The sequence below is a fragment of the Rhagoletis pomonella genome, unplaced genomic scaffold (genome assembly GCF_013731165.1).
Source record: "Rhagoletis pomonella isolate Grant_MI unplaced genomic scaffold, Rhpom_1.0 Rhpom_scaffold_00007, whole genome shotgun sequence".
NCBI classification, from domain to species: Eukaryota; Metazoa; Arthropoda; class Insecta; order Diptera; family Tephritidae; genus Rhagoletis; species Rhagoletis pomonella.
Genome location: NW_023458561.1, coordinates 31,221,739 through 31,240,120, shown reverse-complemented (window position 1 = coordinate 31,240,120; position 18,382 = coordinate 31,221,739). Strand labels below are relative to the sequence as shown.

The 18,382-nt window shown below is 34.6% G+C and overlaps 2 protein-coding genes across 5 annotated transcripts in view; one reads left to right on the top strand and one right to left on the bottom strand.

Moving 5' to 3' along the window:
* Positions 1-18,382, top strand: part of LOC118742593 — a 54,003-nt gene extending 35,621 nt beyond the window's left edge. For 2 of the 4 annotated variants that reach the window (XM_036474785.1, XM_036474784.1), the window contains 7 exons: positions 12,759-13,269; positions 13,347-13,542; positions 13,634-13,919; positions 14,006-14,717; positions 14,775-14,921; positions 16,008-16,093; positions 17,204-18,382. In XM_036474785.1, coding sequence (XP_036330678.1) covers positions 12,808-13,269; positions 13,347-13,542; positions 13,634-13,919; positions 14,006-14,717; positions 14,775-14,921; positions 16,008-16,093; positions 17,204-17,735 — 2,421 coding nt within the window. In that variant the 5' untranslated portion in view covers positions 12,759-12,807 and the 3' untranslated portion in view covers positions 17,736-18,382. Of the gene's footprint in view, positions 1-7,425; positions 7,503-8,475; positions 8,685-12,758; positions 13,270-13,346; positions 13,543-13,633; positions 13,920-14,005; positions 14,718-14,774; positions 14,922-16,007; positions 16,094-17,203 lie in introns of those variants that run through there. The other 2 variants (XM_036474787.1, XM_036474786.1) reach the window with 2 other exon arrangements.
* Positions 2,219-8,123, bottom strand: LOC118742598 (lysozyme). Its single transcript, XM_036474797.1, has 4 exons — positions 7,244-8,123; positions 5,274-5,362; positions 5,122-5,185; positions 2,219-2,595 (listed from the first exon to the last, which is right to left on the bottom strand). The coding sequence occupies exons 1-4, from the start codon at positions 7,392-7,394 to the stop codon at positions 2,462-2,464; spliced, it is 438 nt and encodes a 145-aa protein (XP_036330690.1). The 5' UTR covers positions 7,395-8,123; the 3' UTR covers positions 2,219-2,461.

Here is an 18,382-nt window from a genome sequence, read left to right as displayed (position 1 = left end):
GGGATTTCCTAGGTTTCCCTTGTTAGGTTTTTTCCCTCGTGGTAAATTGGTATTGATTTTTAGGAATGGAAACACAGACTTACAAGCGTTTACATAAGTATATCCGTGAATCAAGAATAATTAAACTACGCCAACCTAAAAAAAAAAAAATAAAAATATTAAAAAAATGTTTTCGTTTAAAAATTAAGTGCAACGCTATTATGAAATTCAAAGCATTTACCTCATAAGTTAGCAGCGGCAGTAGGTCTGTTCGTCGAGCAAAAAATTTGTACGAATTTGTACGAATTATCATGATTTTTGCCCAAATCGCGCTCGTGCAGACCAAAAAATTATCCAACACTCAAAAATTGCGGAAGCAAAGTGACAGTTCTCTTGGAGAGAAGTTGCAAATTCTCTGATATTTTGAGTGTTGGATAATGCTTGCTGAATTTTCGACGAACAAACCTATTGTAACGACAGAAAGGCGTCCAAAGGCAAATTTTTTTTCGTTTGAGTTTTTCTCGAAACGACTTTTCAAATTTTTTACAAGATTTACTGGCTTTTTACCACAAGTCCTTTGTATAATTGCTTATAGCTCTACGTAGGAACTAAAAAAATTCATGAAAATTCATGTCGTTTTCTTCGAAGTATTACCACAGCCACTTACCTTGTTAAATGAGAAGAAAATTTTTTTGTAATTTTCAGACGGTGCCCTATTTAGAAATCGTGTACACCATCTTGAAAAGGGGGGATAAGTGATGACTAAAATCTCCATCATTTTATACTCTTCTAATATTTTTTTTTTGGGGGTTATTCTTAAATATGTACTTTATGTGTAAGTGAAATAAACGAATTTTTATAAGTTCCATATATGAGCCGTTCATTTTGAAAGTGGTATAAGTCACTTCGTACCTCATGTGTTCAGATGACGGATTACTTGTCAGCACAAGTGCTGCGATCTATCGATCAGAGAAATTTTACTTTTTGAAAGTTTTACAGGTTTTATCGAGAAAAGTTGAGAAACGAAACTGGTAACTGGTCTATTAAACACAAGAGCTGTGAAGTGACTTATGCTACTTTCAAAATAAATGACTCATATGCGTTAGAAAAAATTCATTTTCTTAACCAGTTAGAAGAGAAAATTAGTGAAAAACTTAGCAAAATATTTGTGCGCTAAAAATTCTAAATTTTTTTTATAAATGCTATGTGTAGGGTGTTATAATAAAATCTAGCTATGTAGTGAATTGCATGATACGAGTAATTAGCATATTACGAGTAAGTCTCTTAGACTTGTGGCTAAGCTTTTATGAATTTTATATTCCAAAACGCGCTCTCTCTCTCTTGACTAGCAAAACGTTGTGTATGAACTGAATCCGAGTGTAGCAGTGACAGCTGTTTAAGATTCAAAAACAAATATCTGATAAAAATTGTGTCTTTAAAACAAAACAAAAGTCGACTCGTGAAGCAACTAAAATTAATACCGGTACATTAAATACATGTGTACTATGTATGTATGGACTTACACAAGTGCGTATGGCAGCATTTATTCATTGGCCCAAATAAAGTTAAGGCTTAAGCCGATCGAAGAACAAACATCTGAAGCGCACAATTGTTTTAAGGGATTTACAAATGTACATATGTAGGTGCATGTTAATTAAAGTATGTACGCAACTCTTACATTACTCTTTATCTTTTCACCTTTTGCCGTTGCGCTTATCAACATACATAAGTGATAAGAAAATGCGACTCTAGCAAAATTAACCAGGAACGGAAATTGTCAATCGACGAGGCACATAGCAGCATACAAACGAGCTACGAGCAAAAGTTTACATTAATTTAATTTGTTATTAAATTTCGTATTTTACTTTATTTTATTTGCGTTAATACTAAATTATTTCCTACTTATTTACATAGTAACTATGTATAACATCTATGTATGTATGAATAGAAATTTAGTTTACTTATGCCAATTGATGCTACTTAACATCGAATTTATAAAATTTAAAAGCTAGTTTTATTTAATTTTTAGTAATGGTGCATGTGTAAATTTGTAAGCGCACTACTACTTCACATATTCGAAATTAATTAATGTATGTATGTATGTATGTACGAGTACTTGATTTGTATGCGATGCGATACTTAAGGGTAAATCGTTCATTTGTATAAAAAGTCAATATTTCTCATTATTATGTATTTATGTATGTATGTATGTGTGTATGTATGAGTGTGTTTGTTTATCTTGACTGTCGCATTAGTAATTCCACTGGAACCTTAGCCCTCAGTCAATACTCTTATGTATGTATGTATATATGTACTTAAGTCTATCGGTCACGCCGGCATACACTTGCATGTACATATATATGTACATACATAGTATATGTATGTATGTGGGCCACCTGCAAAGCTAAGAGTATTAACCACCCATGTGGTATTCCATCTGTTCATCACCTACAGACATAGATTCCGCTGCACTGATTTATGTTCAGCATCTGGATACATCGGGCAAGGTATGCCCACGACATTTTTTCACCCAACCAGGCCAGGCCTGAAAGCCGTGTCGATTGAAAATCTGCATGGCACAGCGAGAGTCATCCGAAATTTCGTCATTTAAGAAATCTACAGAAAAATAAAAGTAACAAGTAATTTTTAGCCAAAAAAAAAAAACCGACTTCAACTCTCATATAAAAAAAAAATATATATATATATATATCTCATGATCCACTGATCGGATCGGATAACCAGATTAGTATGGGACCACCACTGAGACACTACCTTTCCGATGCAAATCGGTTGACGTGGTCCAAAGTTATGCGGTAACATACATAAAAAAAAAAAAAGATTCCGACGAACTGATAACCTCTTCCTTTTTTGGAAGTCGGTTAAAAATAGAAATAAAAATAAACATACCACATAATTTTTTTTTTATAAAATTGCAAGTATTTTCGAAAGTATTAGGCCTACATAATTTGGTATATGGGCCTTTTTTTGTAGAGAATCGAAATAAGCTTAAAAAAAATGTTGTTTGGCACTTGAACTTTAATGGACTTGGGCGAGCCTAAGATATTGACCAAAAATTGTCATCTTTCCCACAGATTGGTTTTAGAGCGTAATGAACCATATTTTTGCTATTACCAATCAAAATTCTAAAAAGCGGATTTTCGGCCCACGCTAATGTACATATGTATTTACCTGTTTTGTTTTTTTTTTTATAATGACGAAAGAGTCGCATTTGTATAAACCGAATTGACTTCACTAACAAAGTAGGCTTGACGTCAAATAAAAATATTCTTTGCATTCGCAAGCCTATGTTAAACAAGTTAGTTGATATATAATTGAAATTAGCAGCTTTCGTGTAAGAAACTTTTCTTATGGCGCATGGCATGTTGGAAATCAACGCCAACGTAATCACACATAAAGTATGCTGTACATATAGACATGTATGTATTTACATAAGTGAATTTGATCGTCATCTGCATGCACTTATACACATTACATATTTAATCCACTTAGGGAATAGCCGCTAAAGTTGCCCGCTCAGTACCGACTTTTTATCTAGTCTACGCATATGTAGTTATTTGACTCAAAACACCACTGCACGATACAATAGGTATAATTTCATAATTTTGTTGTTGTTTCATATATATGCTATCTAGGCACCATGCTAGACAGTATGCAACGGATCGAGAATACCCCTAATAATTTTTAGAAGGCAGTTTCACTTCTTCTTCTTATACGCCATGTTAGCTATCTAACATAAATCGTGTTTCGTATTGTTTGTGGTACCAACTTCTTCAAACAAAAAATCCGGCTTTTGACATTGGAAAAATAAAACAACATATCAGTAGAGAAAATTCCAAAAATTATTGAGTAATTTTCTTCAAAAAATGCTGAAAATAAACTGCTGCTTCCGTGTATGTTGCAACACGCGGAGGCCAACTAAAGGCCAAATTAGAGGTGTCATAACCATAACGCCTTAGCCATAACATAGCAAACTACTTCAGAGCTGCTTATGGTTATGGCGAAAAATCAAAATTAAATAGCTACCTACGGTTATGGCTCTGGTGTTATAGTATGGCACCAATAATCGTATACATAGTTGCGAATACGTTTTATCGGAACATTTAATTGCTACGGTTATGGTTATGGCTAATGGTATGGCACCACAAATTCAGCCTTAAATCGCCGCCTCATGCAGCCTGTGGTGTGCGGTGGGTCGTCTATTTTAAACAACGAGAAACGATATCAGGCTAATATTTTTTTCATTAAATGTTCATCATTATTTTTTTAAATTATAGTTCATTATCTAACGAAAACTATGCATGCCCCAATTTCAAACATTTTATGAAAATTAGGAGTTTTCAAGTCATCAAAATTTCGAGTTTTTTAATTAGAATTCTTAGAAAAGTTTTGAGTATGCATTTTTGTAGTTCATTGAATTTTGGTAAAAAGTGCAAGGCTTACTGCTAATTCTGACAATTTTTTTTTTTTTTTGAAGTGGTTGCTCATTCTCGACATGTAAAAAAAAACTTATGGAACATATTTCCTTTGTATATGTTTACACGATCGCACAAATAATTATGAATTCTTGAAGTAGGAATTATAACTGACATCGAATAACGGAATAAAAACGCGATGAAAAAATATTTCCGATAGTATCGCGATAGTGACCACCATTCATCGATAGTGACGTTCCAGGAAAATCGCCGTAAGACTAGAAAACACAATTTTGACGAGTTACTTCAAGAGAAAATCGACTCAAAGACTGAGGCTCACTTCAAGCAAAAAGGTCTTCCACGATCAGTTGGACTACCTTATTAGAATCATGTAATATCTTGATTTAAACGAAGATGCTCTGCAAGAACAAGCAGCGCGCCCCTTTGTGAGGTTATAGATTTCATCCAATTGATAGAAAGAATTATACATTTAAAGAATTTTCACGAGGCAAATCTAGGATATTATTTTGTTTGGAGAGCTTTCGATCCTGCATTTATATTCTTGGCCTAACATAAATCTCCTCCATCCCTATCACGAATTTTTTATAAGATTAAAAGATATTCTTGTGTAGAAGCGCAAGGCTCTAAGACTTTTAGGTTTTTTGAACTTTATGTATTTTTTTTTTTTTAATATTAACCATACTTTTACCTTCACATTTAATATTACAAATTCCACCCTTTCGACCTTTTCGACACCAGGTTTTACTATTTATCTGAAAATGAAGTAAGTGCAAATTCTATTATTATTTTTTGTCGAAACTTTTAAAAGTATAAGGCTATTTAATATTTATAAGTACTAACCTGAAAAAGTCCATAGCTCACGCTGTGATTCGCTAATTGCATAACTTTTGAAGTACTTCGGCCGCTTTCGTTTTCCACAAGACACACCCCTAATAAAACAATTACAAAAGGATAAAAGCTGATTAACAATCACACCAGTGATTTAACCAAAATAAAAGAAAATACTTTATACATAATTCTAAACTTGTTGAAAAACTTGCGTGTATACAAAATAGATTCCCGTTCAACTAACTCTGCTAATTTTGTCATATTAAATTGTTTATTAAACCCAAAAAGATAATTTTGTAGATAATTTTATGATATAATCTTAAGGGTTTAAAATAAATGCCTTCATTATTAAATAATTTTTCAAAACCATTCTGATGAAATATCTTGCATGCTGGTAAAACCGTGCAGAGTATCCATTTTATGGCATTTAGGAAAAGCAATTTTCCCCAAAAATTCCGGTAAGTTCTACACAAAAAAAAAAATAAAAAATCCTTCAAGGTCCTGAATAAATCCGGCAAGATCGAAAAAAAACCTTACGAAAATTGCGGAAAATATCAAGAAATCCCGAGAAAATCTCGCAAGGTCCTTAAAAATCCCGAAAAATCAATAGACATTTTATTTTCAGACAATGCCTTAAGTCAATTTATATATGTTTTTTTTTATAAAAAAAAAAATTAAAGTGCAGAGCTTTCTTGATGAAAATACTAACATCCAAATTCATAAAAAAAAATTAAGAATAGGTTAGTCTTTTTATAAATTAAAAATTTGTATAAAAAATTCACATGACAAAGCTTTTTAAACTATTTTATTTAAAATATTCATTGCAATGTAGAATAAATAATGGGTGTCAAAAAAAGTATAAATTCAATAGAATAAAGACAAATAAATATTTTGAAGGACGAATACGTAAGGGAGATATCCTTTTAATGAAGTATTTATACTTAACTAATACAATTAGAAGCACCGATATCGGAAATGTGGAAATTTTCAATTATTTTCTAGGATATAGTTTTAAAAGGACACAGGGAAAAATAGTGTTTTTTCAATGCTACAGGTTTTTTTTCTTTTTTCACTGAAGTTTTAAAATCATTTTTTCAAATAATTAAATCTTTGAAATTTCAAAGTCTTTTGAAATAAATCCAGTCAGGAATTGAAAACGCCGTTATTTATTATTAAACGCATATTTGGCCCCTGATTTCGTGAATATATTGATTTTTTTTTTTTGAAAAATTAACTGTCACACGGTGTTATCCGAAGAGCAAAAACCAAATTATTGAAAACCAGAACAGGCCCGTATATCTTTTTGGTTTCAGCATGTAAAAAAATGCTCTCATTTTCAGTCTCTGTACTCCTTTGCTCATGTGTGGGATCGTCCCAAAAAAGTACACTCAGGATTTTAATTCTCTCACCCCCTAGAAATGTTATATACAGCAAAAAATTTTACGTTCTTTTATTTTTAATTCAAAAAATATTTAGAGGTCAAAGTTTTCCATGTTTGTTTTATGGCAAAAAACAATTTTCCATAGAAATGGTATAAAATTCTTGAAAATCAATAATTTTCGATCGGACGGCAAAACCCTTAAAAGTGCAATGGTGCGCTCCATAAGAAATAGTTAGGATTAAAAAATGGTAAAGTAGACAATTGGGTATTATTATTGTAAGTCTCCTGAGGCGAAAGCGAGTTTTCCGATCGAAAAATATTGGTTTTCAAGAATTATGTACCATTTTTAATAAAAAATTTTTTCCCCCATATAACAGATATACAGATAATTTGGAGCGCTTTGAGCGACCCCTTAATATTTTTTTTATTTCGAAATAAAAAAAAGAACATATTTTTCGATATAGAACTATCTAGGTGTGAGAGCATTAAAATTCGGACTTTACTTTTTCACATGCATTTTTTAACCACCTTAATGTACATAAATAAACATTTGTATCTTCTTGAAGCGCACAATTCAATTCATTTTGCTTTAAACACTCACAATTCGAAATATAACTTCTCGGAAAGTCATGGGCCAGCAACTCTTTAGCCAATTGGCATCTTGTTAGCATTTTTGCATCACTGTGCGCCCACAAGCAGCAGCTCAACACCATCGAAAGGCTGATTATTGCTATTTTCGATTTGAAGCGCATTTCGTTTAACAATTAATGTTTTTTTTTATAAAACGCTGATAAGGTTGAGGTTTCACGAGCAGCGGCAAAATTCCAGGAATTGATTAAGAGCACCACATATGTATGTATGTATGTATTTAAATGCGATTAAAATCCAAGATGCTTACTTTAAGTGGGAGCGCAGATATTTTTACATTTAATTATTTTTTTTGTTTCGTTCAATGGTTCTAGCGCGACAAATATAATAATAACGCACTTAATTTATCGATCTTTTGCAATAATCATAATTTCCCACTATAAATTCTGTAGCCGTTTTTTTTTATTTTTAATATATCTTTAATATTTTTTTGCTCAACTCTAGAACTACGTATCGCCTTAAGGATATGTGTAAGGATAGCGATCACTTTGCTTTGCATCTATGTAGGCTATGCTAAAGGATTGCGAATTTACATATGCACTTGCCACAGCCGTTTATGCTCCGCGCTTCAATGTTGCCGCCCGACTGTTGCACATGCAGATGAATTAAGGTTTTTAAAGCCTCGGGGGCCGGTCCACTCCGGTTTTGGTGTGTCACCTCCATTCTTCTACATATTTGATGCGACAATTTTAAATTTTTCCACTTTTCATGATGCGCTGCTAGTGTCTGTCACCTCATAATTTGCCACTTTTGGTGCAAATGCACATCAGAACTAATAAAATTTATTTAGTTTTCTAGCACTACTCTGACTCATTAGCATAAAGTCGGACTCTACATGAATTTACGCTTTTTTTGTCTGTACGTACATATTTATTTATGCATACCCATATGTACATACGTATGTATGTATGTTTGTCGTCGACAAGCAGACAATAGTCAAGACAAACAGCGAAGGCGGCAAGGCAAGTACATATAAGCATAATTGGATTTGAATGGAGGTGATGTCGGTGATAAAGTAATGAATTAAATATGTCTAGTTTAGAAGCATTTTCAATTGTAAATATGATTCTCGAACTCGCTGGAGAGTCGCTTTCGTTTTCGTTTTCGTTTTAACACTAGAACTGATAAGAAGGAATCCTGTGCTGATTTAATAGGCTGTGGTTGAAAGACGGTTAAAGACTTTTTTGCTACTGTCAATCAGCTCGCTATATAAAGGTGTATTCGGTTGAGAAACCAGCATCGCAGCAAATGGATTGTGCTCAGGGGTTGGGACCACGGGGCAACGTAAAAACCCCTTCCAGTGGAAAAGAAAAACCAAGTCTCGGTTGAGACCCTCTTTTTTGATGAGGACCACTGAAGAGGGTAGCAAGACGTATTCGTCGCAATAAGAAGAGGTACGCCAAACGACATGAGCTTGAAATTCTGGCCGACAGGAAAACCTTCCAAAAATTTTACCAGAGTTAGTCCGCTTGCGGAAGGTTTCAAGACCAGGGCGAACTCCTGTAAGAACAACATGGCGGGCGACCTAGTGACCGATGTCCAGAACGTACTTAAGTTATGGAGGGAACCCTTTTCCACCCTGCTGAATGGCAGCAGCAGTAAAAGTTGTGGTGAAGACGAACCTATTGCCCAGAATCGACGATGACGGAGTCGATGACTATGTTTGTTACGAACAAAAATTCCCGGCTGAAAAATAGCAAAGCTGCTGGAGGCGACGGCCTGTCAGCTGCGGTATTCAGAATGTAGCTGACCTACATGTTTAGTCGAACTTCTTCTCCAATTGGTGGTGTCCGTCTTGGCGTTGCTAGTATATAAATTGACGGACCTACAGTTTTACGATGCATGAGAAGCTTTTTCACGGCTAACGCTATTAAAAACATTTTTCTTTCATTTTCTGGATATTGCTTGGACCAAGGAACGAAGTCTTGTCCTATCGAGTGATAGTGCACACCTCTAACCACTCTGCCACGGTGGCTGTGTTCGTAGTATACCCATTCAGTAGTTATGGCTTTCGAAGAATACCAACTGAGACCACAACACGTTGAGGATCCTTCTCGTGGAACTCGATAACAACCTCGCTGTTTTCAGCTCCCCAGTCACTTTGCTAAGAATATTTCCATTGTTTTCAGTTGAGTTTAGTTACACTTCAAATGATCGGAAAGTTCGACACAGTCTGCACTGAAAGATTTCTAATATTAAAATATACTCACAAAAAAAATATGGTTCGTCAAGTTAGGGTTAATTTTAATAATTGGCAAATTGGTTGGCACATAATATAGTTATCAGGCAAATTTGTTATGAATCTCGCAACTATTTTGTTTATATGTGTCAAAATGTCAACGTTTTCTATCTTGACCCAAAAACAGTGCAACGCTTTAGATGTGTTCCTGAGAACTCTTTTGTATGGCATGTCATTGATTTAATAGGCTTAATACGAGTACATACATACATAAGTATGTAAATCTGTTCAAAAGCGTTATTGAAGCTACAAATATGCAAATAAATTATAAATACATAGTTTGTGCATGGGCAATATGTGGAATTTCTCTATAAAGCAAGTTGCTTGACCTAAGCGGTTTATTTCTTTTGAAGAAATGTATACATATACATATAATGTTTTTCATACGAACTTTTATGATTTCAAGGCAACGTAAATACGACGCCTTTAAATAAAAAATTTTGAAACATTTTTTTTTTTGATGGGTGGACTCTAATGGCCTGTTTCAAATATGTCAAATTCAATGGCATTTGTATTCAATATTAAAAAATCTGCATATTTATTGATTGATTTATTTTAAAATAAGGGCCAGTTTCTCAGTGCACGGCCGTGGTTTAAACTCAATTTAAACGCCCGATCTGGCTGGTTTAAACTAAGATCAGCCAATTAATTGTCAGCCAGCTGTTCAATTTAAACTCAGTTTATTTAATCTAAGTTTAAACTGGCACTGAAAAACTGGCCCTAAGTCATCAGTCGTTTACATGAGCTGCTAAACAGGCTCTCTCGGCCGTTCGGAGTCGGCGTAAAACTGTTGGTTCCTCCTCTTTGTGTGACAACATCAAGGCACACGCCACAAGAAGAACGAGAAGCTCGTCTAAACACTAACATATGTGTAAGCACCAGTCTATTAATATAATTACCGGTTACCTCGCGGATGAGGGAGAAGAAAGTTGTGTCACAAGATGACAAATGCAGACCAGCCTTAAGACAGGAAGTGGTGCTCGTAAGGTGATTTACTCTACCTACATACAATCAATCAATAAAGTTTAGGTACAAAGAGTTTTTTTGCAATACGGGCAACTTTTGTTTAAATATTTTATTTGTCGCTAATTTTTTATAAAAATATGGTTAATTCTACAATGAAATCCCAAACATCAGAGTTCCAAACCTTGTGCAAAATTTAAGAAAATTCCGCAAATTTTCATTAAAATAATGCACTTTTTCATTACACTCTTTAGAAAAAAAGTTTAGTATGCAGTTTTATAGCCCCTTTCAATTTTAGTACACTCAAATGCAATTCTGAGGTAGCTAGGACTTACTATTTATTTTTGGCAAATTTATTTGTAGAAGGTGTCGCTCTGGAGAAACGGAAAAAATGAAACTATAAAAATTACCGAAAGTCATTTTAATTCAGCTTAAATAGATTAAGTGTCATTTTCTCACCTAGCTTTTAAAATGTATCTGCCCTTCAAACACATTTTTTTGGAACAAAATTTGTTTCTAAACAGATTGGAACTTCCATTTGATACCCATATTATGGTATTAAGTAAGCTTAAATTTTTGTTGTATTTTTTAGAAAAGTGGCAACCCCGTAAAAAATGTTTTAAATATCTTCAAACGCTTTAAGGTTTGATGAAGAAACTTAACTATCTTATTGAGCGTTTAAACAATTTAAAACTGGCATATCTGGCAACTCTATTTTTCAAAATTTTTACCCACATACCCACAGAAATCATCGAGAGAAAAGGAAAAAAAAAAATTAACACCTCCAATGTGTGATGTGGTTATGAAAAGATAAAATTACAAATTTTTGTATATAACAGTTAAGTTAAATAAGCATCATAGTGTTACTCTTTGAAGATTTCTGAAAGGAAATGTTCTTCTTCGATCAAAAAATAATTATATTTAAAGATTTTTTGAACAATTCTACGAAAAAATGTATTTTCCCCATGTAAAATACATGGAAAACTTCGACCGCGCGGGTAAATATTAATCGATTTCAAAATAAAAAATACGTGTCTCCTTATTTTTGATATTCTTCAGTTCTGGGGAGATTTTGCTATGTATTTTTGGGCCACCCTAATGTGGTATGTGCACTTGTGGTCAGCTGATCATGTTAAGTGACATTTTGACCTTTTTTGGTTATTTTTCCTTTTGATTATTTAATGTTAATAATTTTTTTTTATAAAAGATTGGCACATTACGTAAGCAGCGCCACATAAATCCACATTTGAAACTTCGCACAAAAATTATAAAAATTCAACAAACTTTAACAATTACACCCAAAATTTTTTAACTTTTTATTAAAAATTTTTAGAAAAATTTTAGGTAAACAGTTTCATAGCCCATTAAATTTGAGTAGGTTAAAGTGCAAACTTAAAGACGCTAGAAAATCGCATTGATTTTTAATTGACATATTTTTTTTTGCTGGCAGTGCTATGCATTTTCTTCCATATAAAAGTAATTGTCGAGCATACTTTTTATGAAGTAAAATGCATTTTAATTAAATGTTTAAAATTTTTGGGTGTAATTGTTAAAGTTTGTTTCATTTTTGTACCAAGTTTGAAATGTTGATTTGTGTGGCGCTGGTTATGTAATGTGCCAGACTTGTATGGAAAAATTATAAACATTAAATATACAACAAATAGAAAACTAGCCAAAACTGGTCAAAATGTCACTTAACTTAATCAGCTGACCACAAGGGTATGTATAATATTAGTAGAATACACTTCCCCAACATCTGAGCGCGAACTTTTCATAAAAATCGGTTTGCTTTCAAGAGATGGTATATTTTAGGGAAACCCCTCAATCAAATAAAAATACGAATAAAATATTTTGGCCTCAATTTTACGTTGTCCTAAACAAAAAAAATCAACAGTTACTTAAGTGCAGCATAATTTTTGTAAAGCTAAAGTGGAAATAAGAATTGTGTGTCGCAATCAAAATATGTCTCAATTTATTATGATTACCGTAATTTCGTTCACACGCCAGAAAATTGTACATATGTATTTCATGCCATGCTTGCACCTTCCACTACATGCAAACATGCAATTACAAACATACATATGTATGTACTATATGTATGTCCCATTCATAAACTCATACTTTTGTCATTTCACTGTCACATACATACATACATACATACATTGTCTTATTAATCATTATTATCAATTGTTGTTATTCCCCATAATAAGGAAGTATGTATGTATTTTAATGTTTATGCATCCACACTTTCTTCTCTTGATTTCAGCGCATATTTGCTACACTTACTCACGTTAATCACTTTAATCGGTGGATCGATGTGCAATGATTTGCTTATCGCTCATGCTGATACAACGATAACAAAAACAACAACAACGACAACAACAACAACACCGGTACCGGCAATGATCCCGACCTCAGCAATAACAACAATTACCTTATTGACGAAGAGCTCACCCTATATCGCATCCTCGTCAGCGCTGTCCAATCACACCAATGATATTTCCAATTCAATTATGCTGTCGAGCTCTTCATCTACCTCTTCGAAAGAAAGATCTAAGCCTATGATACCACATCCACCGCCAGCCTTAAAGTCAAGTGGTAAGCTGTTCAACAAAGGTTTGCCAAAGCGACGTAAGGCTGGTGAAATATCCGCCATTCCCGTCTATGATCCGACCATTGAATGGAAGTGTCCGAATGTGACGAGCTCGCGCAGCTTGGAATGTGGCTGCGATTTGCCACATACGCTACGCTGTACCGGTGATTTGCATGGCCTAACGGTAATGAACGCTACAAATTGTTGTACTCTAAAAATGTTTTACTACTTTTTTAATATTTCACTGTACTCATATTGCAGGTACTCGCAAGTAATCTGCGAGAGTCACCCTATACCATCTCACTGTTGGACTGTTCGTTGCGGAACGTAACCTTCTTGAGTGATGCAAAGATTTTTGAGGGCATTTCATTGTATGGTCTTGTAATTTCATCCGGCGAGATAAAACGCGTACATAAATCAGCGTTTTTGGGTATAAAAGGGCCATTGCAAGCTTTGGGTGTGTGCCAGATATCGCCATATTTTTTTCATGCTCTTCAGCCAATTAGTTTTTCTCTCAAACTAATCTAAATTTCTTTTCACCACTGTAGGCCTTCCAGCTAATGCGCTTTTAAGTGTGCCATGGAACTCGATATCCACACTAACCGCGCTCGAGCGCTTGGATCTGTCTAATAACAAAATAAAAGCTTTGGGCACCTCAGACTTCGCCGGCCTCTCAAATCTCGTCTATCTTGAGCTAAGCAATAATCAAATATCCAGCATATCACAGCGTACATTTATGAACTTGCGCAAGTTGGAAGTGCTGAAGTTAGGTGGCAATCGCCTGGGCGATTATCCAACCAGTCTAAAAGCGCTAACCGCCTGCTATAATTTACGGTACTATCGCTAATTGTTTGTCTCTACCTATACAAAATATGTATTTAACACACCTTAACTGCTTTTATTTATTATTTTTCAAATAGCCAACTTGACCTATCAGCCAACAACCTCAATGGTCCACTTACTGCCACCACCTTGCCCGGTTTGAGAAATCTAGAATCGCTGGAACTGAATCGCAATCTCATCAAGAGCATACAAAATAAAGCTTTGCAAAATTTCTCCGGCCTTACCAGCCTCTCACTGCGTCACAATCAAATCGATGTGCTACAAGATCACGCCTTCTACGGTCTGGGTGCACTTGAAAATCTTGATTTAAGCTTCAATGGCATTGTTGCCATCTCCAGCGCATCATTGCAACATCTTACACGACTCATAACACTCGATCTCACACATAACTTCTTGCGTGCCTTGACATCTGATTTGATTACCCCATTACCATCACTGCAAGTGCTACGCTTGGCTGGCAATGATATCTCGATTGTAGCCAAGAATGCATTGGATGGTGCACGCGAATTAAAGAGCCTATCCATGCAGGACAATCCCTTGTCGTGTGACTGCACCATACGCTCGTTTGCCGAATGGTTGCAGGTCGCAAAGATACAGTCGAGCGATTTGATGAGCGCAACTTGCGTAACACCTCCCCGATTGGAGGGTGCGCCTCTTATACAAGTACCACTGGAGACTTTGAATTGCGAAATGGATAATGTGGAGAAGGATAATGCTAACATAATCGAACAGTTAGAAGCTATAACGAGACAAAATCATACGACGCACATAAAGGACCTATCGGAGGAGGTAAGTTATGGGAGCTTCGATTTGGAAATTGGCTCTAACTTGCGTTTACTTTTCTAGATCGTATTGCATGAACTACATTTCTCTGCCGATTATGGACTGATACTCACCTGGATACTTAACCTGAGCAAAAACGATTATATGTGCGATGCAATCTTTGTCTACAAAGAGGAGAATATCAATGAAATATTAATCGATAACTCACCGGTAAGTTTGGAAGCGAAAAGAAACGCCCCAAATATAGTACTTGTACAGCGTGTCCTAGACCACCCGTTCACTCCCTCAAAAATGGAGGGAAATGTTTTTTATTGAAACCCCCTAAAATATGACTCATCAAATCAGGGATGTTCCATCTTTTGGTGGTATTACCGACTTCTGGTTACTACCGGAAGTGGGTTAAACTCACCGGAAGTCCATATTTTTAGTACCTTTTCTTTGAAACAATTTTCTCTCGAATTTTCGTTTCTCAATCTCTAAATTACCTCCGAGCTTCAACTCGTCCTTCTGAATTGAGTGAAAATGTTTTTATTGGAAAACGAAAAGATATGAGTTACCTAGTCGAGGATGCTCTATCTTTTGGTCGTATTACCGACTGCCAGTTTAGACCGGAAGTGGGTTAAACAGGCCGGAAGAGTGTTGCCCGTTCCGCAACCAGCGATGTGTTGAGGGACGAACAACTATGGACAAACCGTAGATATCACCGACGGCCCATAGGAACATCTAGCGTGCAGGATAAGATTCATCAATAATTCTCATAGGCTTGCAGATGAGTAATGATCCCCCAAGCTAACCAGTTTTTCCTATCATTTTTATGATACAAATGAATTATCCTAAAAACTGTACCGGTAACCGGTTTTCAGTTTGGCCGCCCATGATTAGAATTATGACCTCAAAGGGCGAATGAGGGCATTGCACGCGGCCCGCAAGTGGCTGTGCGTTATTTTGGCCCACTCTCGGGGAAGCGCTTGTTTAGGAAGCTCGACGCTCTGCAGTTGACTTATTTAATTGTGCGAACTGGTTGTAGTTTTATGCACAAATATTCTTTTATTTTCGATTTTGCACGTATTCAACCCTTAAGTTTACTATATACATACATACATATGTATATGTGTTCATAAATATCCCTCAAACTTGCAAAATTCTAAAATTGGAAAAAATGGTGAAATATTTTTTTGTTTAGTTAATCAAAGCCTCGGAAATAAGAGTTTGCTAATTTCCAAGTAATTCAACTTTGAGCTTCCCAGGTACAGGGATATAGTTATGTACTAATCAAACACAAATATTTATTTTCAGATTCATTGTGAAAGCAAGGTGTTAAATGGGCAAAATACGGTCAGTGTAATTGTACCAGACAGCTCTTCTTTGGAAATTGGCGAAAGGTAATTCATATGTGCATATGTATATTTGTTTATAATCTGTGGCGCAGCTACGGGAGATTAAGGGAGCCGCTGCCCCGAGCACAAAACTTTGAGGGCGGATCGTTTTTCATTTAGATAAAAAAATACAATGTTATTATTAATTATTTTAATTATTAATATAAATGGAGGTAATTTACAAAAACCTAAAATTGCTTGAAATTTTTTTATAAACGAATGAATAATGGTCGTCGTAGGTTTTAAAATTCATCTTCCACTCAAACCAGGCACCGAAAATAAGCATTAAATATCAAGATTTTTATTTTCATATCACTGCAAAATAGTTATTTTTAAACCAAAAATAATCGCCAAATTTGGATTTTTAGTTTGTCGGTAAAAAAAATAATTTGGATTTTTATTTTTTTCAAACATTTTTAATCTTTATAGTGACCGTTTATGACCGTTTTAAATCCCTTATGATCTAAAAAAATAAATCTAAAAATAACGGTTATGAGATGATCGACAAAGAAAAAAATTCAATAATAACGATTATTATTTGATCGGAAAAAAATTTTGAATATCATTGAAAAAAGTTTCTTTTTCCACGTTAACTGAATAAAATTCTATCTGACGTCAGGATTTTTAAAGGACTTTGGAGTTTCAAACATGTGATTAATTCAATAGAATATTTAAAAAAATTTAGCGCAATGTATAATAATATTATAGGTATAAAAATATAATCGTAAATTCTGTGGAATTGAAAAAGATTATTTTTTAAGTGCACAATGGTGAATAAGTAGGTACTGAATGCCCTTTTAAAATTGCATCCTTGAATTTCCCACTCCTAGCTTTATTAGCTTAAATAATAAAATTATTTAAAAAAGCTTTTTGAATACCTATTCCTCCTTGTGGTTCAAAAAATTGCACTGAATTTCTTAAATAATTTTTTGAATTAATCATAATTTTTAAAATTCCGAAGTCCTTCAAAAAAATCCTGAAAGTATTTTTTTCGTGTGTTTTAAAATTTTTTTTGGTTCTTGTCGCACGGTGTAAGAAAGATTACAAACTTTACCTTAAATAATTTTATTTATGTAATAACTTTCCTTTCAAATTTTTCCTTCTTACTCGCTACAGTTACCGCTTCTGTCTAGTTATGGTACAAGAGGAAAATCACGATGCCGACTTGAATGTTGGCTGCTCAAATATCACCAAGCTTCAGCTTAGCACACCTGGTTCCGTACCAGAGGTGCGCCAATATCAACGACGTCCATACAAAGCGGAGCTGTCCACTTATCGTGACGCCGAAACGAGCTATGCGCCCATTGTAGCACAGACAATCGATGAACATCTCACGAATTCTAAACGAAATTATAACACAATTTTCGAAGAAGCAAGTCAATCACAACAAACCACCCAGCAACACACATATAACTTTGTAGAGTCGCTGAATAAGAGCTTCCTGCCCGGTCTTGGCGTTGGTATATTGGTAACCTCGGTGGTCGTACTCATTTGGGGTGCAATGCGGATACGACAAAACTCGAATAATAGCCGACCTAGCACGCCTACCGCCACCACCTGCTATGCCGCTTCAGAGCATATAGCACGCCTCGCAGATACAGAGAATGGCACGCGATATTTAAAACTGCAAGCCACAACAAGTCTTTGAGGAGTTTAAGTTATTCGACATACATACATACATACATACATGTGTATGTATTTATGTAGATAAATTGCCAGCTCCACCACCCGAATTGTTCAACAAAGTCGAGTCAGTCTTCATTGAATACCACAAACATACTATTTAGGTATTAAATGAACAGAAAATCTTGTGAGTTGCTACACACAGTCGGCAACTCTTGTGATAGTACTTTGTACCAATGCATTAAAATATATTGTCTTTTTTTATTCGATTTTCTAGTGGTAACGTTAACACTATAGCACCTAAGCCAAATATTAAAAAATTGTTAATTCATATTTTTCTAATTAAGAATGACTAGTTTTAAGACCTTTCGATATTTCAAACTATTTCCTTATGCAAAAATGTTGGTTGTTTAAGAAGCACCGTAAGTGCACAGTTAGCACAGCTGTGCGTATTGTGCGGTTTTTTTTTTAGTCCTTGTGCCATAGTTGAACACTTCCTGTACTCACATATTAATTTAGTTATCTAAGTTAGTTAACAGTTCACTTTCACCACTTTTTTCGCACCTAATGTTTTACGGTTAAGTTTACTTTTTCATTGATTAGCAAACACATACATAAGTAGATACTTATTCATACGTAAATTAACTAATTTATTAACAACTCTAACTAATT